This window comes from Rhinolophus hipposideros, assembly GCF_964194185.1.
Source record: "Rhinolophus hipposideros genome assembly, chromosome: 1".
NCBI lineage: Eukaryota > Metazoa > Chordata > Mammalia > Chiroptera > Rhinolophidae > Rhinolophus > Rhinolophus hipposideros.
This window is the reverse complement of record NC_138047.1, coordinates 11,214,706-11,240,530: the sequence shown is the minus strand read 5'-3', so window position 1 is coordinate 11,240,530 and position 25,825 is coordinate 11,214,706. Positions and strand designations below refer to the sequence as shown.

The window sequence follows — 25,825 nt, the reverse complement described above, 5'->3', positions numbered from 1 at the left end:
AGTGGAAGGCTCCAGTTCACACATCACTTCTGGTACGGCAATTTCTATCAAATAAAAACATTATGGTGTGTCCTCATCCACTTTATTCACTATATTTGGTACCATGCAACTTCTGGCTTTTCCCCAAAGTCAAAATTCAGGACACTGAGGCAGCCATGACAGTGCAACTAAAGACACTCACGAAAGAGGACTTCCAGAACTGCTTCAGAAAGTGGCAAGAATGATTGGATAAGTGTGTTCAAAGTAAGAGGGAATATTTTGAAGAGCATTAATGGCAATGTCTTTTACTGTCATAAATTTTTTTAATTTAAATATTCTCCATACTGTTTGATCACACTTCATATGTTGCATAAAATATAAAGTGTACTAAAGGAACTAAAATAGGATTGAATAAATAAAAATGTACCATGTTCCTAGGTGATGAGATATTAATTTTCCCCAAAATTTTTTGATAGCTTCAATCTCAATTTAAAAAAAAATTCAATAGGATTCCTTTCATTTAAAGTATACAGACTGATTCTAAAATTCATCCGAAAGCAACATTGTTCCAAAATACACCCCCTCCAAAAAAAATTTTGAAGAACATTGAAGTAAAACTCTTCTCCAAGATGTGAAAACATTAGATAAAAACAAGACAGGTAGAGACAAACAGATGAACAAAGAGCTGTGTAATATAAAGGAAATTAAAGTGAGCATTTATAGCAGTGGCAAAAGAAGGTGTTATTCATTACATAACATTGAAATAATTGTATGTCCACTTGGAAAAAATAGTTTCCTACATCATACCATGTTCCAAATTAAATTCTTTATTGATTTAATATATTTAGAAAAAAAGGAATACAAAAATCTTAGAAGAAAATATAGATTAATATTTTCATAATTTGGGGGTGGAAATGTTTCTTAAGCAAGACTAAAAACTTAAAATTATGAAGGAGAAAACTGACAGATTTGACTATATAAAGTTGTTTTTAATTCCTCATGACCAAAGATTCAAACAAGAAGCTAAAGACTAGCTATTGAATCAGAGTATATTTGCAGCATGTATAACCAAGTATGAATATCCATAAAATATAAAGACTTCAATAAATCAGTAAGAAAAAGATAAATATAGTCGTAGAAATACCACAAAACTTAATAAGTGAAAATTCACAGAAAAAGAAATATCAACAGCCACTGAATGATTTAAAAGTTGCTCTATCTTACTAGTAATCATGGAAATGTAAATTAAATAGTGAAATATTTTCTCCCATGAGATTGTTAAAATTAACAATATTGATAATATCCAAATTTCAGCAGGAGTAGGTGAGAAAAACAGGCATTCTCAAGCATAGAGGTTGGAATGTAAACTGGTTCAGCCAAATTGAGGAACAATTTAGCAAGCTCTATGCAAATATAAAAGGAAATATTCTTGCAAATTGCAACTCCACTTGTGGTAATCTATCACACAGAAATGTCTGCTCATATGCACAGTACTTTCTGCAACAGCAAAATGCTGAAATAACCTCTAATCATCTATAGTACACAGGTTTAAAAAATCGTTACACATATGCAGTGGAATGCTATGCAACAATAAAGTGAATGTCATATATCCATTCATATATCCTGACATAGAAGGACTCCAAGATATAATGCTAAAAAAAAATAGCAAATTTACAGAACAGTATTTATAGTAAAATCCTATTCGTGTTTTAAAAATTGCATCTATAGAAGTATATGTATGTACATATGTAGGGATGTCTACAGATACATAGGTATAAATGCTTACCCAAAGCCATTTGGAAAAATACTATCAAACCATTTACAAAATGGTGCTTCTAGAGAAAAGAGTGGAATTAGAAAAAGGAGTGATGAAGGAAGATTTTCATTTTATTATATATACACATATATAATCGTTGTTTTTAAAATTATGATAAATATGTTTCATTTCGCTGATTAAAACTTTGAAAATCCAGAATATCTTACAAGGAAAAAATGTACAACCATATATAAAGGAATTGTGCACTGAGATACAGCAATTCTGCCCTTTATTCACTAACTGGGGAAAGAATGACAGACTGTGGTGGGAAAAAAGTAATAGAACAAATTTGTAATTGAAGTGTAACCAAATATGTAGATTAGAGGTTGCAGTCTTCACAAATATATTATCCATGGAGGAGAGGTTTCTGTTTCCATAGCAACACCGCCAGCCCTGAGGAGAAAGCATGAAAGGAAGCTTTTTTCCCAGGAAGAAGTGCATGACATGCGTGCTAATTTACTGAGCATCAAATTTACTTCTCCTTGTTCCTCCTGAGGGGGACTTCTTTTTTCAAATGCTCAATCGTGAAATCCATCACTGACTTAGAATGGCAAAAGCCAAAATGAAATTTCTGACAAAGTGGCCAGTCACCTGTTTTGACAGCATCAATAATGATGTCTCAAGGTCAACCAGGACTCTGGAAGTCCACGTGCAGGCGCTAGAACAGCAGTATAATCTTTCACTCCACACCCCAGCTTGTGGCCTGCTGTTTTGCCTTGGGTGTACTCTTTTACCTCTTAAAACACAGGCTTGGCTTTTAGGAAACTACGCATGGTAGATGCTGCAATAAATTACATAAAATTCAATATTTTTCTACTAAAATGTCATCCTTAGTTGTGCCATCAAGAACAACCTTGGGAAAATATTAACTGTCAACTCGGTTATTTTTTTTCCTTCTCTTTCAGACATCTCGAGATCTGGCGTGTTTTATACAGTTTGAAAATGTCAACATTTACTATGGGATTCAGTGTAAAATGAAATATAAAGCACCCACTGACTATTGTTTTGTTTTAAAGGTATGTTGTAAGAAGTCCTTACTTTATATCTGGAAACCATTTGAGTTAATATTTCCTTTTAAGGAAAAAATGCTAAATGTTATATAGTTAACCATAAGTATAATATAATAAGCATTTCATTTTAAGCCAAAACAGGAAAGAGGGGAACATTTCTTCCAGTTCAGATCATTTCCCTTATATCTTTGTCAAAAACTGTAACATGCGTCTGTCTGGGCTTCTTCAGCACTTATGAAAATGAAAGCACTACATGTTGAACAAATTTTATTTACAATTCTATTGATAAAACTGAATAACCTTTTTTAGGTCTTTGTTTATAGGCCTCTTATTACACTGTAAGAAGTTTTTACAAATTAGGAACTTGGTAAGATTTCCTAGAAAAATACAGAAAATACGAAAAATAGAAAAAAAAATTTTTTAAACTAGCATTACTGGATCCTGAAACTTTTTAAAGTGTGTATTATCAAAAGGGATTATGAACTATCAGGAGTTTGATAAGGTTTATGTTGCCACCTTACTTTGGAGGTTGGGCAGAAGTAACTTTTATCTGCCAAATGTAACAACTGACACCTAGAAATGACTTCGAGGAATTTATGCAGCTGTTCTGGCCAGGTCATTGCCTCAAATGCCATAAATTCCTTTCCCTTCACAGCCCTTCACGTCCATTTCATACCAGAGAGCGTGGATGATATGATCCCATTAGACACGGCGCAAGGCTGTGTGCAGAATTTGTCCTTTCTCAGAGTCAGGCTTCCTCGTTTACCATCTGGGATGGAAGTCTGTGGAGCAGGTGTTAACGAGACCATGTTCCTGGCGAGGTTCCTTTGTAGGTCAGTCACCTCCCCCCAGGAAGAACCCCGTCAACGTGTTCCTAGAAATGTATGCCACTGGACTCCCTGTGTGCATGCGTGTGCTGCTCGCAAAGCCGTCACTCTCCTGAGGAAGTGGTCCAAAGTGCACGCTGTAGGTTGCATCATTTTCACAAACGAGGGACAACAGTTATATTTACGTTTGTAACGGACACAGTCTTTGTCAAGGGCCACATTGTCATTTCAGAGGCGCCCACACTAGTGTGCTATTGTCACACACACGTTACTTCAGGAGTTGGCTATTCCCTAGACCCGCACATTCCCTGCATCCTGACCGAGCACAGGCAGCCTGCCCACTCCCCTCTATTGCTCCCATTTGTCTTTTAAAAATATAGCAGTTCTAAGGAGATGATTTTTCTTCTTTAATTAACCTTTTTATATTTTTGGAATGGTAAAGCACAGGCAGTTGTAAGAAGTAACACAGTGAGGTCTCCTGTGCCATTTCCCCAGTGTCCTCCAACGGTGACGTCTACAAAACTGTAGTACCACGTCATAATCGGGATGTTAACATTAATACAGCAGCGATTCAGGACATTACCTCACCACCAGGATCCCTCACGTGGCTCCTGCAGAGCTACACCCCCTGCCCTCCTGTCCCCACCCCGTCCTTACCCCTGGCAACCACTCATCTTTTCTATATGTCTATCATTTTCTCAGAATGTTACCTTTCTTAATGAAGAACAAAAGGCACGTGAGAAAGGTTTCCAGAGCCCTCAAAAGTCACTGAGAAATCATTTATATATACAGAATTGTTACTTTGTTTTTTGGGTGTTTTTTAATCAGAATCTCCTATCATTCAGCTCAGTAAATGGGTTGTTATATATGATATACCGAGGGTCTTTTTATATGCTTACAGTGCCCTGGGTTTAGGTCTATGGTGCGTTTTTGGGTTTTTTTCGTAGTCAAAGGCAATAATTGGTCTCAATCTTATTTATCATTTTGAATTCCAAATGACCCCTCTGTGCACATTTACTATTACTTATTATTGTAGTTATCAAATAACAATTGGCTGAAATGATTGGCTTCACTGAGGACTCAGGATAATGTGTAGTTTTCATTTAGACATAGCCCTCTTTTTGTCGTTACTGAGCATCTAGTTTCATTACAAATAATAATAATAACCATTCTACTACTAGCTCAATCGCCTGACGCTCCCCCAGTGGTTTTTCAGCCAGGAGCATTTAGCCCCCAGAGGAGGGACTGTTAGCAATATCTAGAGACATATCCGTTTGTCATGACTTGGGGTGAGGGGCTGTTATTATTTTCATCTAGGGGGTAGAGGCCAGGGACATCGCTAAATATCCTACAATGCACAGGGCAAACCCCATCACAAAGGCTTATCTGTCGACGGATGGCAACAGTGCTGCTTTTGAAAAACATGCCCTAAACAGAACAGCCCCAGGATAATGGCCTGGAAGGGACTGGAGGAAGGAAGAGCTGGGTGCCTTTTTCTAATTCCCCTCCCTCCCTCCTTTCCTGCCTTCAATATTTATTGAATGCCAGCTCTCTGCTAGGCACTGTCCCAAAAGCTGGGAATACAGAAGTGAGCCGACCATACAATAATCCCTGTCCTCATGGAGTTTTTACATGCCGTGCAAGGGAAATGTCAATACACAAAAAAATATACGTAATGTGATGTCATGAAGTAACGAAGCCGTGGATAAATATGAACAGGGTAGGGGACAGATGTACCAGGACGATGACCAGGGCTGCTATGGGTGGGGTGGCCAGGGAAAGGCTCTCTGAGGGAGGGACCTTGAGCAAAAGATGTGAGTGAAGTGAGGGAACAAGAATTACTTGGGGGAAGGGACTTCTGGGAACAAGAACAGCAAGTGCAGAGGCCCTGAGGTGGGGCCTGTTGGGCCAGAAGGAAGAGCTAGATGAGGAGAACGTCCTGCCTACTTCAGGTTCCCGCGACTCCTTCTCTGCTCCTGGCACAGAAAGGGTAATGAGAATAATGGCAAACGCTTATATAGCATCTAGAAAGTGATGTTTTGCACACTTTACATATATTAACTCATTTAATCCTTCTATCGATCTTATGAGGTGAGAGCCATAGCTCTTCCTAGATGTGGAACCTGAGCCAGGATGAAAAGCTGGGAGGTGGCTCAGAGGCCACTCTCTCAGACAGTTTACTAGGACACAAAATATCCTCTCGGCCACGCAGGCTGCCAGCCATACCTGAACCTTGTCTTCATTGTGTTCCTATCCAACCCTGTGGCCCTTGTTTGGAATCATGAGACCCTGAGAAAGTACCAAAACGGAGGCCCTCGTTTCTGTATGGGCATTCCAGGGCACCTCACCTCTGAAGCGTCGCCCGCATCTCTTAAGTAGAGAGAAGGTTTCGGAGAGAGGTTCTGAAATGCTGGCCAGTAAACCGGCTGACTCAGAGTCAGGGGAGGCTTGTTAGAAATACAGGTTCAGGACCCACTGACTCAAAATGTTTAAGGATGTGGCCCAGGAATCTTTGTTTTTTCCTAAGCACAGTCAAGTTTTGCACTCAGAGTATTAGAAAGTATACTAACGCTAAACATCCAACAGTCAGGGCTTAGCTGGTGATGAAATACCCTTCAGAGTGGGCAAATAGGATGAAAGTTATGAAAAGGAACAAGGGCCCAAAACCCAGGGCCAGGGCCAGAGGCCAGAGCAGGGATGTCTGACAAGAGAAAGACAAGGTCTCAGACGTAGAGATTCCCAGGATGCAGATTTAGACACAGTGAGCAGGTCAGGGACGTGATTTCTGGTGCTGACTCAGACGTTGGGGACTAGGTCCTAAAATTGTAGCTTGAGTTGAATGATCGGAGTGGGACACAGATTATCCGGGACTGCCCTGAGAATGGCATGCTAGGATTCAGAGCGCTGGGCTAGAACTTCTAAAACCCTCATATCCAAGGCCTGGGTCACAGGAGAGAGTTTGGGGCCTCCCCAGTGGGGGAGAAGGCTCAGAGGTGGAGAAGCCAACGGGCCTGATGGATGTAAGAACCAACAGGAGTCAGGAGCAACCCTAGCAGAGCATGCATTTTTTGTTCCCCTCAGGATAGTGATCGGTTCTTCCCTCAAGCCCATTTTTTCATGCGTAATCACCCTGCTCATTTTGCCCTTGAACATGCTGGTCGGTTCCTCCCAAAAATAGTGGGAATTTTCATTAATTTGCTGAGTAAAAGGCTCTGTCACTGTTTGGAGAACTTAATTTGTTCATGAACATTTTGGTCACTAATTTCCCTTTCTGTCCCCTGGAAGAAAAAAATCTTAATATTCAGATATCTCATTAGGACGTGCAGATTCACAGAATTCAATACATTGCAAATATATACATACATTGCGAAAGGAATTCAGGATACGAAGAAGCATGTTAAAAGGGGGCGTGATTCCATGGACAGGCACTGACTGAGTGCAGGCCACAAGGTTCTTATTCAATATGAGCTTATTGATTGTGACAGTCCATGGCAGCGGTGGTGGGGGGAGGGAGGGGGAGGGGGAGGGTGATGCCGTCACAAAGACTGGGATTTGAGTCCTGGCCTTGTAATCATAACCTGTCAGATGGTGATTTCACCCCTCTGTCCACCCTCACAAACTCCATCTTTCTGCAGTCCCTCTCAAGATGGATGGTGTATCACCCACTGTATTAGTTTTTGGTGCTGCCATAACACAGTCCCACAAACTGGGTGACTTTAAACAACAGAAGTGTATTCTCCCACAGTTCAGGAAGCCAGAAGTTCAAAAGCAACGTGCCAGCAGGGTTGGTTCCTTTTGGAGCGCTCTGAGAGAGAATCTGTTCCATGCCTCTCTTAGCTTCTGGCAATTTCCAGCAATCCTTGGTATTTCATTACACTAATCCCTGCCTCGATCATCACCTCGCCTTCTCTCCATGTGCCTGTGTTTCTTCTCTTCTTAGGAGACACCAATCACATTGAACTAAGGCCCACCCTCATCAAGTATGACCTCATCTTAACTTGGTCACATCTACAAAGATCCTATTTCACATTCAAAGGTACCAGGAGTTCAGACTTCAACTTTGGAGGGAACACAATTTAAACCATAATACCCACCTACTTTTCCAAGCCAGGAATAGAGAAATCATCTTCTCTTCCCTTTCTCGTCAAATCCATCATCAATTTCTTCTGATTTTCCATCAGAGAGATCTCTCTTCCCGCCTTTTCTTTGTCCTTCCTCCTTCCTCCAGGCCCACCTTTCATACAGCCACCAGTTTCTGCTGTTTTAAAAAGTCTGATGGGCACACTGCCGAGAGGACAAGTCCAGATGCTAGTTTGACACAGGCTCTAGAACTCTTCCTTTTATTTTCTGTCTGTTCTTTCCACGGCTCCCAGGCCTTAGCCACACAGAATTTCTAGATGTTCCTCGAATGTTATCACAACATCCTATCACTTCTTCCAAAAAGCCTTTCTTGGCGCCTGTGTTCAAACTTTTAATGTGAAATTTACCACATCATAGAGTAATCATATATTTGTTTCTCCCCCACCATCAACATCTCTAGTCATCTTTCTAATTATGGTGTGAGCCTATCTTACTCATCTTTCTTTACTAGGGATTGGTATATTTCTTAGCACCCAGAAGTGTTTGTTGAATGTGTGGGGCTTTGGTTCCAGTTATGGTTCTGCCAATCTCTTTGGCTTAGACAAATGTCTTAACATTCAGTTTCCTCATTTGTAAGTTTAGGGGATCTGTAAGTTCCCTTCTAACAGTGACATTCTGCAACTGCCCTGATCTTTGTGTGCTGTGCTGCATGTCCTATGAGAGCTTCTCTTTTTATGGTCAGGAACCATCAAACCAATTGCGGAAGCGTCTGGCCAGTGGTGCTGAACCAGCATTTTTCCTTAAACCACTGTGCAAATTATTTTTCACCAAAGGCTCAGTTGGGCAGCAAACTCCTTGGCGAGGTCCCAAGATGTGACTGGAGAACAGCACAGGGGCTGTGATATGATGTCCTGGGAGCCCCGAGGGTTTCTGCATTAATAAGGGAGCCGGAAAGGAGCCTCAGCTTTGGCAGCTCACCAAGTAGCTCATCTTAGAACCATAAAGTCTGAGGGTTGCAAAAGACCTTTTGAGGTCAAATGATGCTTAATTCTACTGTATATGTTTGTAGTTCTCATGGGCTGTTAAGGAAATCACTGAGCCTTGCCCCTCTAGTGTTGTAAAAAAAAAAAATGAACCAAGGTTTGTATATCTGCCTCACCATAGGAGGAGCCATTGTTAGAACTCAAGTTCAAGAGTTCTTGCCTCTTTTTTATACTCAGAAGCAATATTTTGAAGAGAATGACTGCATTTTACTCTATTTGGATAAACAGAAATTGTGTATTGTGCTGTTTAAGAGGACACCTCCACACAGTTGCTTTGTGCATTTCATCGCAAGCACAATGGGAGTTAGAGTCTGTTCCTGGGTCTCACATGACATGCACCAAAAAACAAAACAAATCAAAAAAATAACTGCTTTCTAAGAACGATTATAAACATGAAATTGCTGAAGAGACCCACATTTGTCCATCTTTCATGACAGTCAGAACAAGAATGTTATTGTAGCTTAGGGAGCTGTGTGTCTGGTGTTAAAAGGCAAGGACGCTGTTTTGGCTTTGTGAGGGACTATTATGGGAATTTGAGAATGTCACATTTCATATAGGAAATAAATCCTCAGCTTAGTGTATTTTTCATTTGAGTTAACTTTGAGTTAATTAATGTAACAAATCATTTCTGGCTATTGAGTCACATTATTTGAGATGATAGTTTTAACTTTAAGGGACTCTAAAGAGGATGATTATTGAGGTAACATCTGAAAAAAATAAAATCTAACTTTCAGAATTAATGAGGAAGCATTGAACCCCGTTATCAAGGAAATATGCAGCAACCACTCAGAAGTGTTTGCTGCCATCTGCCCGTCACAGTGGAAAACTACAGGCAATATTCAGAAGCCTAATGTGGCGCTGTCACCCTTTGGAAAGAGGGGAACCTGTGGTACCTAAGTTAATAGGAATTGGCCGTTTTTCAAGTGATGCTGACACAAATTCTGAGGGCTGAATGGCCTCAATAAAGGGAACAGTCTAAATAAAGATAAAAGTATAAGGGTATACTTTCCTCAATTGACTCAAAAGGCCAAAAGGAGGAATTCTTTATAATTTCTTAGTTTTTCTGAGGTATCTTTAGAGTCTGGAATTTTGGCTTAATATAAATGCATAAATTCTAGGGGTTGGGACAAGATTCCAAGGTTCTAGTGGACCATGAGGTAAAATATATAGTAACTTCTCTGAGCCTTGGTTTTCCCACTTGTAAAACCCAAAATGACTAACCTCTCATCAAGCTCTCAGCGTCTGTATGGATCTTGTTATCCTTTCTGGGCACACTCAGCAAAACCACTTGCTCTTGCTGGCTGGGTCATTAGACAGACCAGCAAGGTGAGTGACTAGTCCAGATGCTGCCTCTCAGATTCAAACTGAATTTCAAGGTACAATGCCCTTGGCTCAGACCAAATTTGAAAATAGCCATTTCCTTGAAGGTTGGTGATTAGGCTGAGAGCAAAAGGGAAGTGGAGCGGTCTATGCAATACCCTAAGAAAGGAAGTGAACAGCTTTACTCCTTTCCCGCCCACTGAAGATGGCTTCCTTCTCTTGGCATTCCATTTCACCTTTGGTACCACTAGGAATTTATGCTTATCCTAGAAGGATTAACAAACTCCTCTGAGAAATGGAGAAAGGTGAAAAAAGAGGTAGTAGCACACACACACACACACACACACACACACAATGGTTATGTTGGTAATTATTTTTCTATTGAACATTATATATTGACCCATGAAAATTCACATGGTGCACCTCTTAGAATCTAGGTTTGGTTGCCTGCCCCTCACCTTATGGCCACAAGACTTCTGGCTGAGCAGGAAATCTTGCATTTGTTGATTTCCTTCAACACTTATTTCCACCTCTGGACCGTAATACCCAGCCTAGGCCAGGCCATGTGCTAGGCACTGGGGTCTTCAGCAGTGAATGACAAGTATGGTTCCCACCCTGATGGAGCGCAAGGTCTACCTGATACAGAAACGCAAAGCAGAAATTACAAAGGCGATGAGGATTATGAAAGAGGCGTGCAGGATGAGCTGTGTCTGTCTCCCTTCGTGCCTGCCCGTAGCACTGTTCTCTTTGACTGTGAGCTCTCGGAAGGCATGTGTGACCCCTGGGGCAGCACCCAAAGTCATTGCCACTTGAGAATAGACAGAAATATTCCTTCTGCAATCCATCAAGCCACTGGCAGAAATGGCCCATTTGGGTAGAAGATGACAGTTAAGAAAGGCTAGTTCCTGGTAGCAGAAATTACCCCAGGATTCACTGGGAGTCACAGAAACATTACTATTTCTGTGACATAAGAATTACATCAAATATATGGTGATGGAAGAACTGATTCTGGGTGGTGAGCACACAATGTGATATATAGATGATGTGTTACAGAATTGTACACACCTGAAACCTATGTAACTTTACTAACCACTGCCACACCCAATAAATTTTAATTAAAAGAAAAAAAGAATTACATCAGGTAAGTTCCCTTATTTGATAAACGGAGAAATGACTCAGATTTCTTGTGGAATAGAGACATGATAGATGGGAAAGCTTTCAAAAGTTAAAAAAGCAGAAATGAACATTATTGTTGATAAATAGTAAGAGGTGGTTAGGATAAATCATGCCCCAGAGTTCTTAAACCCTTTTTATTTTTATTTTTTTTAATTTTTTTAAAATCCTTTTTAAAAGTACCCTCTTCTTAAACCTAAACTTGCTCCCAGTAATTTTTGCCACAATCTCTGGAAATCACATACATTGTTAGAGTTTAAATTTTTTTGAAAGGCACTAATGAATGAAGAGTTTATAAACGATCTTTGAAATGACTTTTTCTAGCATCCCCAAATTCAGAAGGAGTCCCAGTATATCAAGTATCTCTGCTGTGATGACGCAAGAACTCTAAACCAGTGGGTCACGGGAATAAGGATTGCCAAGGTGAGAGAGCATGTGGATTCCCTCCCCCACCATCTTGAATTTACCAGTTGGCTTCCTAACCTGGCTCCAGTCTTTGTGCCCCTGTGAAACAGCTGACTCGTTCTTAATGGTTCAATACCATTAGTGGGTCAATGCTGCCAACATTATTTATTTGCCCGTTGGGTTTTTTAAACAGGTAAGAGGGATAGAAACGTGGACCTCTCCAATGACCTGAGAATCAAGGGTTTACTTTCACATGAGACTTTTCAGATCTTTGTTTACTCCTGCAGAACATTGCAGGTGTAGTGTGTAATTAAGAAACATGAGGTGAGGTGTGATTACATACACAAGGTGTAGCATTATTTAAGATATATGTGATCAGAATTGTGTGGCTCATGTCTAGGTAAAAGTATTAACTGACTGTGCTAATCCGGAAAATTACTGAACACATGAAAAAACAATTTGTGAATTTTTTGTTGAAATACTAATACAGCTGACCCTTGAACAATGCGGTAGTCGGGGAGTGCGGACTCCCCCTCTCCCCATGCAGTTGAAAAATCCAAGTATAAATTTTGACTCCCCAAAAACTTAACTACTAATAGCCTGAAATTACCAATAACTGAATGACTGAAATTACCAATAACATAACCAGTCAATTAACACATATGTCATACGTTATATGTATTATATACTGTATTCTTACAATAAAGCTAAAGAAAATGGTATTAAGAAAATAATAAGAGAAAATGTTTACAGAATTTATTGGAAAATAATGTATATAAATGGATGCATCCAGTTCAAACCAGTGTTGTTCAAGGGTCAACTGTACTAAAAAATAATAATAATAATAATAATAATAAATAAAAATAAAAATAACCTCAGGAAAGGAGTAAAAAGAGTACTTATGAAACACGTATTTTTCCCTCAATATGTATATTGCAACTGGGTGCAGAATATTTGAGACAAATAGATGAACGTCTCTCTTCTTTTGTGCTTCCTCCCTAGTATGGAAAGACTCTCTATGATAACTATCAGCGGGCAGTGGCAAGGGCCGGGCTGGCGTCTCGGTGGACAAACCTGGGCACTGTCAGTGCAGCTGCACCGCCTCCACCTTCGACAGGTACCGCACAGAGCAGAAATTCTGACACCTGTTCAAAGCTCAGAGCTTGTGTTCAAACTTATCCGACACATTTGATAAAAGCAGAACTTTGTAGGCACTACAGATATACATTTCCCTTCTGATGGTCAGAGAACTACACATACACACACCTATATCTGTTTCTTTATAAGTGACTTTCAGGAACGCTTCAAACTTTTTTTCATGATATGCTTGTGGATAAGATGGTGATCACCGTTTGGGGTAAACTGGTAGGGAGCTGTGTCTCATAAGAGTATAAATGTTGTATTTGTCCACGGTTCCTTTCGTCCCCAGCAGACTGCCCAAGGACAAGGTCATTCCCTGATGTTCTGCCTGACATCATGGCTGGAGCCTCGTACCCACCTCTGGACATCACAGTTTAACGGCAGCATAACAGCTACTTGTTTATGTTTCTGGGAGGACAGGACGTTGAGCGATGGAGTGGGGACTTCATGCAGCGTTACATATACTGTTTCTGTTTCTTACAACAGCCCTGCAAACTAAAGATTATCTGCACACCACAGCTGATGACACTGAAGCTGGGAGAAGATAGTATCTAGTATCTTCTCAGTGACTGAGCTATAATTCAAACACATGTATCTTTATGATAAATAATGGTTGAAAGAACTGGAACCACTTATGGCAAAAGAGCTCTGATCATTGTTTTCCACTGTTAAAGGATGGTCAGATCAAAGGCTACTACCGTGTTTCCCCGAAAATCAGACCTAGCTGGACCATCAGCTCTAATGCATCTTTTGGAGCAAAAGTTAATATAAGACCTGGTCTTATATAAAACCCGGCCTTATATTATAGTAAAATAAGACTGGATCTTATATTAATTTTTGCTCTAAAAGATGCATTAGAGCTGATTGTCTGGCTAGGTCTAATTTTCGGGGAAACACGGTATATGTGTTCTTTGCTGCTTCAACGGGTAAAAGCAGCTTGAAAGGGTGAATGCACTGACGTAGGTTTGACCCAACCCTGGAAAATGGTTTCATTAGCTGTGTCCATTCCGGCTGCTCTGTGAACGATAGGTTTCCTGGAGGTGTTTGTGCCGAGTTGTTTTCTACAGAGCACTCATCGCAACTTGTTATGATTTTATGTATTCATTATTTGTTGCCCATGTTCTCCACTAGACTCTAAGTCTTGAGAGGACAAAGATCATTTCTGCTTGTTCTACATTGTGTTCCCAGGATGTACGAGCCAGGCACATGGTAAATATTTGTTGAGTTAATGCACAAAAGGTTGCTGAGACTGATTGGGAGCTGGGTTTCAATGACCCTAAAAGAAATCCTCGGCTTGGGTGAAACAACACTTGAAGTTCCTGGACTGTCATGTTTCCCCTCCCCAAGATGGTGTCACTCTGTAGGAGAGGCATCCTCAATCCCTCTGAGGCACCTTTCTCAGGTGTATAGGCCCCATTTCCGGTAAAGACCCCTGGGCTCTTTCTGGGGCAGATACTGCAGCCTCAAGTTTCACTCATTGAGAGTGAGCCCTAGGTTCCTAGTTCTTTGATGTGGGGGAACTCCGATCCCTTTCCTTTCCAGACCAGCCAGACTTTTTTCCTTTTGAGTGTTTTTCTCAGAAAGTAGGATCACTGGCTTTAGCAAATAGTTCTATTTCTTGCTAAGTCTTGTAAGTTTTCTAGTTATTTTTCACAAGCATCACCCTACCTCTTATCAAGCTGATTGAATTATGAGCTGAACTGTTTGAGAACACTTGAGATACCTTGAGGATATCAGCTGTTTCCTAGAATTAAGCAAGTAGTGTTTTGCACAGACAATCATATTTCCACCTAGACAGGTGTCGTAGGCTGACACTAGATGTATCTGTCAGGAAGTGTTCTGTTTAGCAGCTAGGAAGAGCCACACCCAGTTAGGCTCTCTGGAGATTTGACTTCGGCATTCAGGTCGTTCAGATCACAAAACCCATCCTGTGGTTCAGTAAAGAAAATAGCTGCTCTTGGGCCTCAGTTTCTGACACAGCTCCAACAGCCCATGGCATTTCCTGTGTGCCACTAGGTAGCTTTAGGATGGGGGCTAGTCACCAAAAACACCAAGCACATGGTTACAGGATTGGAACCTTCAGCTGTCTGACCTCCAGGGAGGGGAAGTGGACTAGAGATTGAATTTGGTCACATGGCCAGTGATTTCATCAGTGGTATAGATGTTATGAAGCCCCAGAGAAAACTCTAGACACTGAGACTTGAGGGAGCTTCCTGATTGGTGAGCAAATCGATGTGCCAGGTGGGTGACATGCCCTGACTTCACAGGGAGAAGGCATGGAAGCTCCACATCCAGGGCCCTCCTAGGTCTTGCCCTGTGTGTGTCCTTTATAATAGAACCGTAATTGTGAGTATAGTGCTTTCCTGAGTTTTGTGAGTCATTTTAGTGAATCACTGAACTAATCGGGTCATGGGAACCCCTGAACTTGTACAGGGCTGGTCAGAAGTTTGGGTGGCTGGCATCTGAAATGAAGGCAGTCGTATGGAGGTTGAGCCTTTAATCCTGTGGAGTCTTATGCCAACTCTGGGTGGTTAGTGTTTGAATTGAATTGCAATCCACTTTTGAACTGCACCCAAGTTCCACTTGGAGTGGAAACAGAACACTTTCCCTGCCAGGGCCTTGGGTCTACTAATTCTGTATATATGTCCGAGGTCACTGGGGACTTGGGGATCTGTGAGATGCCATTATGATAGGACACCCACAGATCCCATATCCAGCCATAGGCATCCCTCCTGGGGAGCTCCCAAGAGAAAGAGATATACATACAAGGAACGATGGGAAAGATTAGCGGGGCTAGTGTCCATGACTCCTGATTCAAGGCTTTCTGGTAGAATAAGCTAGAGCATGTGGTTTAAGCCTGAAATGGACATCTCTCTTCCCTCAGTCTCAGTATTAACACCAGCCCCAGCCAGAGGCAACTGAAATACCAGTGATTTAAAGAAAAAGAGGAAAAGAAGAAGGGAGCGAGGGAGGAGCACAGGATAACAGAAGAAAGGAAGAGAATAAAATGGCTGGGCCTGCCATTCATCCACAGTGACACTGCCCACTGTTAAGCTAGTAAACCTGGAGGGAGGGAAAAGGAGAAGATGGCAGGAGCAAGGCTTCTCTAGGAAGGGGAGAGGGTTTGAAACAGCCTTTCCTCCTAGAAGGCTCTACACACAATAGACATATTGATTCCACCACAAGTCTGTGGACCTCAACCACAAATGGGCCCCTAATACTGCCTATCGATCTTACTGTTTCTCTAGACTAGTGGTTCTCAACCAAGGGTGACTCTGACCCCCCCAGAGAACATTTGCAATGTCTGAAAACACTTCTGGTTGTCACACCTTGGGAGGTGCTGTTGTCACCCAATGGGTAGATCCTCTGGAGGCTGCCTCTCTGACACTGCACAGGACAGCCCACACACAGAGAATTTTTCGGTCCCAAATATCAATAATATTGAGAAAACCTGTTGCCGTCAACACACTCTCCTAGTTTCCCTAATTATTTCAGATGTTCTTCACTCTCCTCAGACTTCCCAACCTCCAACTCCTTTACCCTCAGCAGAGAAAATGGAACCATCAAAGGGGAACTTCTTCAACTTCCTACCACCAAACCCAACAACTTACCTGCCTCTGAGCTCATCCTAGCCTGCATCCATTATGTTACCTCCTAACAAGGTCCAATGCTTCCATGCACGCTCTCGTCTATTCTGACACCAACTGGTGTACTGCGGCAAAACTCAGATGCACCAGACTCTACAGGCAAGGGACACAGTCCCCAACAAGGCTGCCCTTTCTTCAGATGTCAGCCACACTTCAGGGATCTCCAGGCCACCCACATTTCTGACCTATTGGCTACAAATAGGAGGTTCCCATGACCCTCTCAGGTTCAACAGTTTTGCCAGAATGACTAATAGAACTCAGGAAAGTGCTATTCTTAGGACTGCACCTTTATTATAAAAGATATAAATCAGGACCAGCCGAATGAAGAGACACAGAGGGTGAGATCCAGGAGAGTCCCGGATGCAGAGCTTCCGTGTCCTCGCCCTGTGGAATTAGGGTGTGACACCCTCCAGTACTGCAATGTGTTCACAACCAGGGAGCTCCATCGAGTTTACTGTCCAGGGTTTTTACTGGGATTTCATTCATAGGCATGACTGATTGAATCACTGGCCACATGACTGAATTCAGCACCCCACTTCTCCCTGGAGGTTAGGGTCCCGCTGGTAACCAGCCCCCAACCTGAGCCATGTCCTTAGCATAACCTCAGCTGTGATCCTGGGGGCCCGTGAATCACAAAGACACTCACATCACTTGGGAAATAAATACCAAGGGTTTTAGAAGTTCTGTGTTGGGAACCCAGGACAAAGACCAGACTCATGCTTTATTCCACTCCTACCTTTCTCTCCTGGGGATCTCACCTGTGGCTTCCATGTTGCTAAATGGTACTACTGCAAACCCCTCTTCTTCTCTGACCTTTCAGTAACATTAATACAATTGACCACTCCTCCTTGAAACAATGTCCTTTATTGGCTTTCAAGATATCACACACCCCAGGTCCCCCACCCCACCCCACCCCATCCCACCTTCCCTGGCCACTCTTTTCTAATCTCGTCTCCTAACTCTTCTTCTTCTACTTCACTGTGAAATTACCCAAGGCCCAGTCAAGCCTAATCCTTTTCTCATTTTGCACAATCTCTGTAAATGAGCTAATTCACTCCCAGTCCCCTCTATGTGCTGACCACCTATCGATATACAAGTCCAATCCAGGCTTCTCTGTTGACCTCAAAACCCATGTATCCAACTCTGCTCAGTGGCTTCAGCTGGGTATATCACAGACACCTCAAACTCAACATCAGTAAAACTGAACTCACATCTTACCCTCCAAACGTGCTCCTCCATTGTTGTTCTCTGTTTCCGTAAATTATACCATCATCTGCCCAATTGCTCCTGGAGAAAACATGCAAGAAAAGCTCACTCACCCCCAAATCTAATCACTCCGAAATCCTGTTGATTCTACCTTCTAAATATTGGTCAGATCTGGTCTAGCCTGTTCATCTCCACTGCCATTAAATCCAAGCCACCATGATCTTTCACTTGGCCTCTTACTCCTGAGCTGGTGCTGCCACCCAGCTCCCTGCATGCAGGCCTCTGTCCACATGAGTCACCTTTTAAAATGTAAATCTGTTTCTCCCCTACCTAAAGCCCTTCAGAAGCTTCCCACTGCTCTCAGATAAAGTCCAAAATCAGTAGCAAGGCCAAGAAAGCTGCATAATAGAGTTTGAGGTGTCTGTGATATACACAGCTGAAGCCATTGAGCAGAGTATGAGCTTGCCTACGTCTCCTGCCTTCCTGTTGCTGCCACACAGGTCATTTATTTTCTGAAAGTTCTTCAAAGCATCAGCACCATCCTTTCTCAGGGACCCGTTTGTGATGTTCTCTCCTTCATGTGGCTAATTCCTACCTATCCTCAGGTCTCAAATGAATTGTCTTTGTAGGCTGATCATAATTGATAATGTGTGATGATTAGTTTAGTATCTGTTCCCTCCTCTAGACCCTGATGGAAATCATGAGGTCAGGGACCACTTCCGTGTAGCGTATGGTGATCTCCCCAGCACTGAGCGCAATGCCTGGAAGAATGCAAAGGTGTTTGGAACAATTAGTGAAAAAATGAATTAATACCTTGTCGGGTCCCTCTGAGGATGAAATAAAATGAAGTATTTTAATATCCTCAATATTAAGTGCTCAATAAATGTTAGTTCCATTTCTCCTAAATGAATCACTTAAAACCAATTTTTGAAGAATACCATTGCAGCAGTCAGATGAGATTTCCATTGATAAAAAGGAGGGATCTTGCAAATGATGGAATATCCCTTAGTAGATAGTAAATTAGCCCATGTTCGTGCTGCTGTAGAGTTTTATTTATCAAAAATTCTTAAGTTCTGTCACTGATACTATCCCTACAGGGAACAAACATACTGAGATTTTAAAAATAAACCATACTGGGAGCCATCCCTGGTTATTCATAAAATGCTTCAGTGAGCATCCAAAGAGAAACAAAATGCTCAATTTAAACTTTCTTTCAGCTTATGCTTTAGAATGTATTGCCATGACCACCTGCTGTGTTGGATTTTAAGCTCTAAAGAGCTACTGTTAGTAACTAGCCTGGAAGGAAGTGAAGGTAAGCTTAGAAGGAAGTGAAACCACTTTCAAATAGAAGTTGAAGTTCATTTGTTTCAGTCATATACACACATATGCATACACGGTGAGTGTGATAATATCTTAGCAACAGACCTTCTTGAAATGACACCATTTTAAAATTCAGTTCTTTAAAATTCTTCACCTGAACTCATGGCACAAAATCAGTAGGGCCTCAGAGATTTCATAAGGCCCCCAGTTAATCCGTACGTGCCGAGTCCCTTTCTTTTGCTTTGGAGATATAAACCACTTTATATGTTCAGACGAACTTTCAAGAATGTTAAAAGGCCTTGCCCACTCTTCTTGTCTCTCTTCCTCCCTCCCTCTCAGGCACCACCCAAGCCAATGGTCAGATTCCTCAGGCTGCACACTCTGTGAGTGCTGTTTTCGAAGAAGCCCAGAGACAAGTTGACACAACCAAGGTAAGACCAGAGAATAACCAACATAGTTCTATCAAACTGTCACCTGGAAGCCCATACCATTAGCAGTGCTGTAATAACTGCTCTTTTAAAAAGAGAAAATGTAACTCCAACAACTAAGTCACTGTAACTTCATTTAGATAATTGCTTTATTTTTTTTTTTTTATCTTAAAATTACATAGGCTAGAATGGAGAGTTAAAACTATTATCACACGACTTTGGGAAAATGTAAAAAAAAAAATTTTAATGCTGAGGATGGGTAACCATTTTGAATTTAGTTACATTTATTTAGACTGAAGTGATTTTCTTGGTTTTTAGTCACCCTGAAAGTGGCAGCTGAGCTTTAAGCCCTGGGGATTTTTACTTATTTTTTTTCCCTAAATAAATTAGAGCAACCAGTTAGTCATAAGCCCTATATAAATGCTAACTGGGCCCCAAAACCAGATTAGAAAACTACTAAAAAGGTTCCTCTATAAAATGTGTGTTTTATATTTTTCTGTTAATATTCTACATACATCCTCAGGGTACATGGAGAAGAAAACACATTTAAAAATAATAGCCAATGAAAACCTATTAATAAAAAGTTTCCATTAATAGATTTAAAAAATAATAATAAAATAATAGCCAAACTTGGTATAACATCATCCATAACTTTTTTATCAGTACAGATTAGATAAATTCACTTAAATCTCCCTAAAAATTGCAGCTAAAGTTGTAATTTAGTTACTAGTCCAATTGGTAATATCTCAGTTGACTATACAAGTTCCCCTGAATATTTCCCACATGTGATTCAAATAAACCTTAAATAATTGTACCTTTACTAATTTTGCACTTCATCTCCCCCTTTCATTTTTGTCTATCAGCCAGTGGTGGAAACAACTAAATATTACATTTATTGAACTTTTTGAAAACCACTGTAGATTGTTAAAAGTTGTGTTTCTCTAATATTTTTGTTAGTTTTTCAGATCTGACAATCTCATCATGCAGTGTGCTTTCAGTGTGATTATTTTCATGGTTTCTATGATGCCAACTGAAGAGAAACATTTTGAAGTGCTGAAAGCAACAAAAAGGATCCCAGTATAGAAATCACTGGGCGTGAACACCAATTCCCAAACTGCCAGTTCAGAAAAATTTTAAAAATACATCACCAGTTGGTTTATCATGTTAAGCAAATAAACTAAATAAAATAGAAACTCCTTTATAAGACACTTTGTTGGGGAAAAACACTTCTAAATGGAATCTTCAGTGGTAAGAGGTTATTAAGCAAAGAAAGAAAGAAAACGAAAGCCTGATAAAATGTAAATTGCAATGATTATCACTAAAACAGAGGGATTCGATTCAGCTGCCTGGAATTCCTGGGGAAGTTGCAGTATATAAATATAATTTAATATTACCTATGCTCCTGTTGGCAGAGAGCTGGGGCTCAGTTAGCCTTGGGCCAAGTTTGGTGTTCTGGTTCCCACCAATAGCCGGCATCGTGTGTTTTCCTCTTCGGAACCACTCACATGTTTATCTCATTTGATCTCCGAGAGACATAGCTAATCATAGGGATTGTGATTAGCCAGCTGGCTTTCACACAGTTAGGAAAAGGTCAATCTAAGACTACAGACCAGGTGTGTACATTCCTGCCGCACCCCCCACCTCCCCCGAAGCTGTGTCAGAGGGAGCTGAGCTATGATTGGCTTCTCCCTGGAAGCCCTCAGGGAAAAGGCGCCTGTGTTCTCAGCGACAGGTCTTTACCAGGACACGTATCCTTCGTGCTGGGGTTTGCAGAGGTTACCTGTAGCCCAGAGAGAACTATTCTGGCTTTCCTTTTCCCTTCCATCTTCATGGTGCTAATCAAAGTCGGACATTGGAGATTTGGGGAAGGTTTGGGGATGCCCGTTGAACACCTGTCTGCCACTGAGGGTTGGTACAGGGGCAAAATAATGGTGCAACTGAGCTTCACAACCAGCTAGACTCAGACCAAGACATAGGATGGCTGCATATGCCTGGGACCCTGGGGATTTTTCTCGGGAACCAAGACCTAAGTGGGAATCCCAGGAGAGGCAGTTTGCTTCCATTTTGAGTTCTTTCGGCAGCCTCTCAACTAGCCAAACTCTATACCACTAAAGCTCTTCAAGACCGCAGCGGTTCTTACACATGTATAATCTAAATATAATAGACAGCTCCTTTTTTTTTATTTTTATTTTTATTTTTTTTATTAGTTTCAGGTGTACGAGACAAGGTAATACTTTGTATACACCAATGATAAAATATCAGAAGTAGAAATTAAAAAACAATTCCATTTACAATTGCTCCAAAGACTATAAAATATCTGGGAATAAATCTAACCAAAGATGTAAAAGATCTGTACTCAGAAAATTATACGACACTGAAGAAAGAAATGAAAGAAAACATAAATAGATGGAAACACATTCCATGTTCATGGATAGGAAGAATTAATATAGTTAAAATGTCCATACTGCCTAAGGCAATATACATATTCAACGCAATTCCTATCAAACTAATAGACAGCTTCTTGAACAAGGCGAGGTTTTCCCATTTACAGAAAACAGGATAGATGAGCGTCCCCCGAGTAATAACGTGAAAGGCCTTTTGGAGTCAGTCAGCCATCCCAGAGCACAGATGAGCCCATGAACAACCTCACAGTCTCGGGGGCTGGGGGGCTGGGAGGCTGGGGGGCTGGGGGGCGGGGGGGGGGGGGGGGGGCGGGCGCTGCTAAATCAGGGCGATCGCACGAGCCCTCTCCGCGGCGGCTGTGTGTCCAGGATAACGCTGCTGTTGTTGCTTTGAAGGACCAGAAGCCAGCCCTTGGTAACCACGACCCAGGAGCACCCAGGGCCCATCCCTCTCCGAAGTCCAGACTGCCACCGCCCCCTCCCCTGCGACGGTGCTCAGACAGCAGCGGCAGCCCAGTGATAACCCCCAAAGCCAAAGGCCCGGGCCTCCCGGCTCCCCCCGACGACTTGCTGCCGCCGCCCCCGCCCCCTCCACCTCTAGAGGACGACGAGCTTCCCCCACCACCCCCCTTTTTAAAAGAAGCGCCCCCAGACTTCGTGCCTCCCCCTCCGCCCTCGTTTGCGGAGGATGCGGGGCCATTACCGCCTCCGCCCCCGCCCCCACCCGCCCCCGAGTCCGCGAGGCTGGCCCCCATTGCCGCCAAAAGGCCTCCCATTCCTCCAAAGAGGCAAGAGAACCCGGGTCCGCCCAGAGCCGGAGGGGGCGAGGAGCAGGATTTCATGTCAGATCTCATGAAAGCTTTGCAAAAGAAAAGAGGCAACATGTCCTAAGGGAAACATACAAATACCTTTGTGTGATAGGTATAATCATTTATAAACTCGAGTACGTTTTTTGCTACTTTATTTTCGTAGTATCTTGGTCATTTTAGATAAAATTCCGAAGTGTTCATGTGAGAAATGATGTAATACGTCTTACTATTGCTTAAGTACATTCATAACCATTCACCAAATTTATGATATCTGCTTAAATGTACATCTTTCCCATGTATTTCCACTGCAATGGAATTTATCTTACCTTCGAAATTAACCAAAATGTTCATTTTGTTCATTTATGTTCATTTACTTTATAATGTTCAAAAGTAACTAATAAAAATTTAAATTTTTTTCCTGAAGATGGCATTCTAGAAATATGTGTATACATCTAATGCAGTATCGACACTATTTTATAATATACTTGACCTTTTGAAAATAGCTTTCAAAATCCTACACCTTCTAAAGTCTTGTTGCTCTTTCATATATTTTCCATCTTCAGCTCCATGACCTTCAGAATTTTCAGAAAATTCAAAAGAGGAAAATTCTCTAAAAGAGAACCTCGTTGGCCTGGTCATTCCTTGTCAAATCGCTTGTAGCCTGAAGGTGACAAAAGAGGTACTGGGACCCATCGCTGTGAATCAAGAGCCCTCAGAGAATAGGAGCAGGGTGCTGGGGAGGGGAAAGGAAGAGATGTGGTTGTCATGGGCTTCAAAGAAGACCCAAATTGTGTCACTTCGAACATATTCCTAACTTACAGAAGGCATCAGGCCTGAAGGTGTGCTCACCCTCGGTCCCACAGAGCTGGACAGCAGCTGCATCTCCCAAATCCACTCACACCGTACCTTTCTTTCACAGGGGAAAAACTATAAAAAAATTTTTTTGATCCACTGATAATTTTTCTTTTAATTGGTGTGTTTAGACCATTGGTGTTTAAGGTGACTACTGATATAGCTGGATTAATGTCTATCATATTTGCTACTGTTTTGTATGAGTTGCTCTTTGTTCCTATTTTTGTCTTCCACTCTTTTTCTGCCTTTTGTGGTTTTAAGTATTTTATATGACTCTATTTTTCTCTCCTTTTTCAGCACATCAATTATACTTTTTTTTTTTTCACTTTGCTAGTGACTGACTCCAGGGTTAAGGCAAGAAATACACACGATGAACCTGGAACACCTTATCACACCAGAAACAAGAAAGGTATCAAAAACTTCTAGGATCATGTCCAAAGGAGCCATTATGAATAAAACCTCACTGGCCAAATACAGAACAATTTGTACAGCAGAAGGAATCACTGCAATCGTATAAAACATACAAAATATGCTTAAATTCAATAGCTCATACTGATCCTGACACAATCAAATAAGCCCATTGGTTGTCTTTGGAGCCTGCTTGAGAATTTTTCATTTTGCCTTTCTGTATCTGAGGATATCCAAATAATGAAAGGAAGTTTTCCTGTATTGAAGGAGTACTAATAAATGAGTGATTGGATTAGATTATCATCATTTTGCAACCCTATGGAATCAATGGGTCAAGATGATGATTCTCAATGGCCACTGATAGCACAGAGACCACCAAATACGTACTTCCTGGTAGAAGTACACAGCACTTGCCTCCTGATAGCAAGTATTTCTGCCAAATAAATCGAACCTGAATCTGAATCAGACTTTACAGAAATACAGGGGGCAGAGTAGCATGTTAAACATTACTACAGAGATGCAATCAGCTAAATGCAGACTGGGAAACACTCTAGGATAAACGATCTGGTTTCTTCAACCAAAACAAAACACAAAAATTTGCAAGGAGAAAATGATGTAGGTGGCTGTACCCGAAGATATCGAAAGAGACTTAAAAGATTTGATCATTTAATTTTAATGTATAGTTCTTATTTGGATCCCAAATCAAATAACCAATTATAAAAATAATAAATTATGGTGATCATAACTTATAAAACAATAGGAAAGATTTGAAAACTGGTTATTTGAATTAATGCATTAGGGAGTTGTTAATTTGTCTTAAGGTGATAATGGTACTGTGTGTAAGTGTTTAAAGTCATTAATGTTTAGAGAGGCATACAGAAATATTTGTAAATTATATGAAACAATGTCTGGTAATTTCTTAAAAACATATAAATTTCTTTAAAAATTGGGGATATATAAATCATATCTCGATTAAAACAACAAGTAGGAATATGGGGAAGTGTAAAGGGATATAAATGAAGCAAGATTGATCATGTATTTATAATTAATAAGCCAGATGAATGGTAAATGAGGTTCATTAAACTATTCTCTTCAGTTTGGTAAATGTTTGAAAATTAGCATAATAGACAAAAAAACCTCTAGGAGCACAATTAAACTATACACTTATTTGATTGCCCCAAAGAGCTGGGTACATGTATTACATGAATACTTACAAATTCATTCAAAGATTATCATAAGATTTTTTTTGTTAGTGAGAATAACTCATGTGTTTTACCAAAAATGCTTTATGATCCCATTAAAGTTATTAGCTAGAACAAGAATGATCACAAAGATGTTCCAAAGAACAGGCCCAGTTTATTTGGTTAAAAAATATTTTTATATATAATCATTATTTTGAAATTCAGGATTGCCATCAAAATGTAGATGTCATTAAGAATTTATCAAGTTGATTATTCAATGTTGAGTTCAAGGATAGAAGTATTCCTTAATTTATTTTCTTCAAATTAAGATGAGCAGCTAACTCTGAGACCTTCAGCCCAAGAAGGGGTAGGTGAGGAGTAGCCTGCTTTCTCAGCTGCAGAATGCTTCTGGAAAGGATGCTGAAGAATTTGCTGGAGGAGATGGACCTGGTAAACAATTTAAGTAGATAAATATAGATTTTCTTCCTCAGACCCCTTATTCATTTTCTAAATTTATCAAATGACAAGGTAAGTTTTAAATTTGTTTGACAGTGTTTAAACATTTTACATGTTATTAAATCTTCAACAATAGTTGTTACTTAAAATTTCCATTGTTCCACAAAGTTCCTTAAGTATGAGTTTTGTTCTAAAACAGGAGAGGGAATATGTAAAGCATCGCAAAGACTGATAATATTTAAAATTCCTTTACAGCAGTAAGAGGATTATAATTTTCTAAAATATTTACAAAAATAAAACGATGTCAATGATTTGCAAACTTT

The 25,825-nt window shown here is 40.8% G+C and overlaps 2 protein-coding genes across 6 annotated transcripts in view; one reads left to right on the top strand and one right to left on the bottom strand.

Annotated features, from left to right (window-relative positions):
• APBB1IP (amyloid beta precursor protein binding family B member 1 interacting protein) overlaps positions 1-23,028 on the top strand; it is a 106,204-nt gene extending 83,176 nt beyond the window's left edge. The window contains exons 10-14 of the mRNA XM_081035075.1: positions 2,701-2,811; positions 11,573-11,671; positions 12,656-12,770; positions 19,306-19,397; positions 22,193-23,028. Coding sequence (XP_080891201.1) covers positions 2,701-2,811; positions 11,573-11,671; positions 12,656-12,770; positions 19,306-19,397; positions 22,193-22,687 — 912 coding nt within the window. The 3' untranslated portion in view covers positions 22,688-23,028. The remainder of the gene's footprint in view (positions 1-2,700; positions 2,812-11,572; positions 11,672-12,655; positions 12,771-19,305; positions 19,398-22,192) is intronic.
• A 723-nt stretch (positions 23,029-23,751) lies between these two features.
• Positions 23,752-25,825, bottom strand: part of LOC308503023 (protein adenylyltransferase SelO-like) — a 41,444-nt gene continuing 39,370 nt past the window's right edge. For all 5 annotated transcript variants that reach the window (XM_081061743.1, XM_081061742.1, XM_081061744.1 and 2 more), the window contains one exon: positions 23,752-25,493. In XM_081061743.1, the coding sequence (XP_080917869.1) occupies positions 25,371-25,493 (123 nt within the window). In that variant the 3' untranslated portion in view covers positions 23,752-25,370. The remainder of the gene's footprint in view (positions 25,494-25,825) is intronic.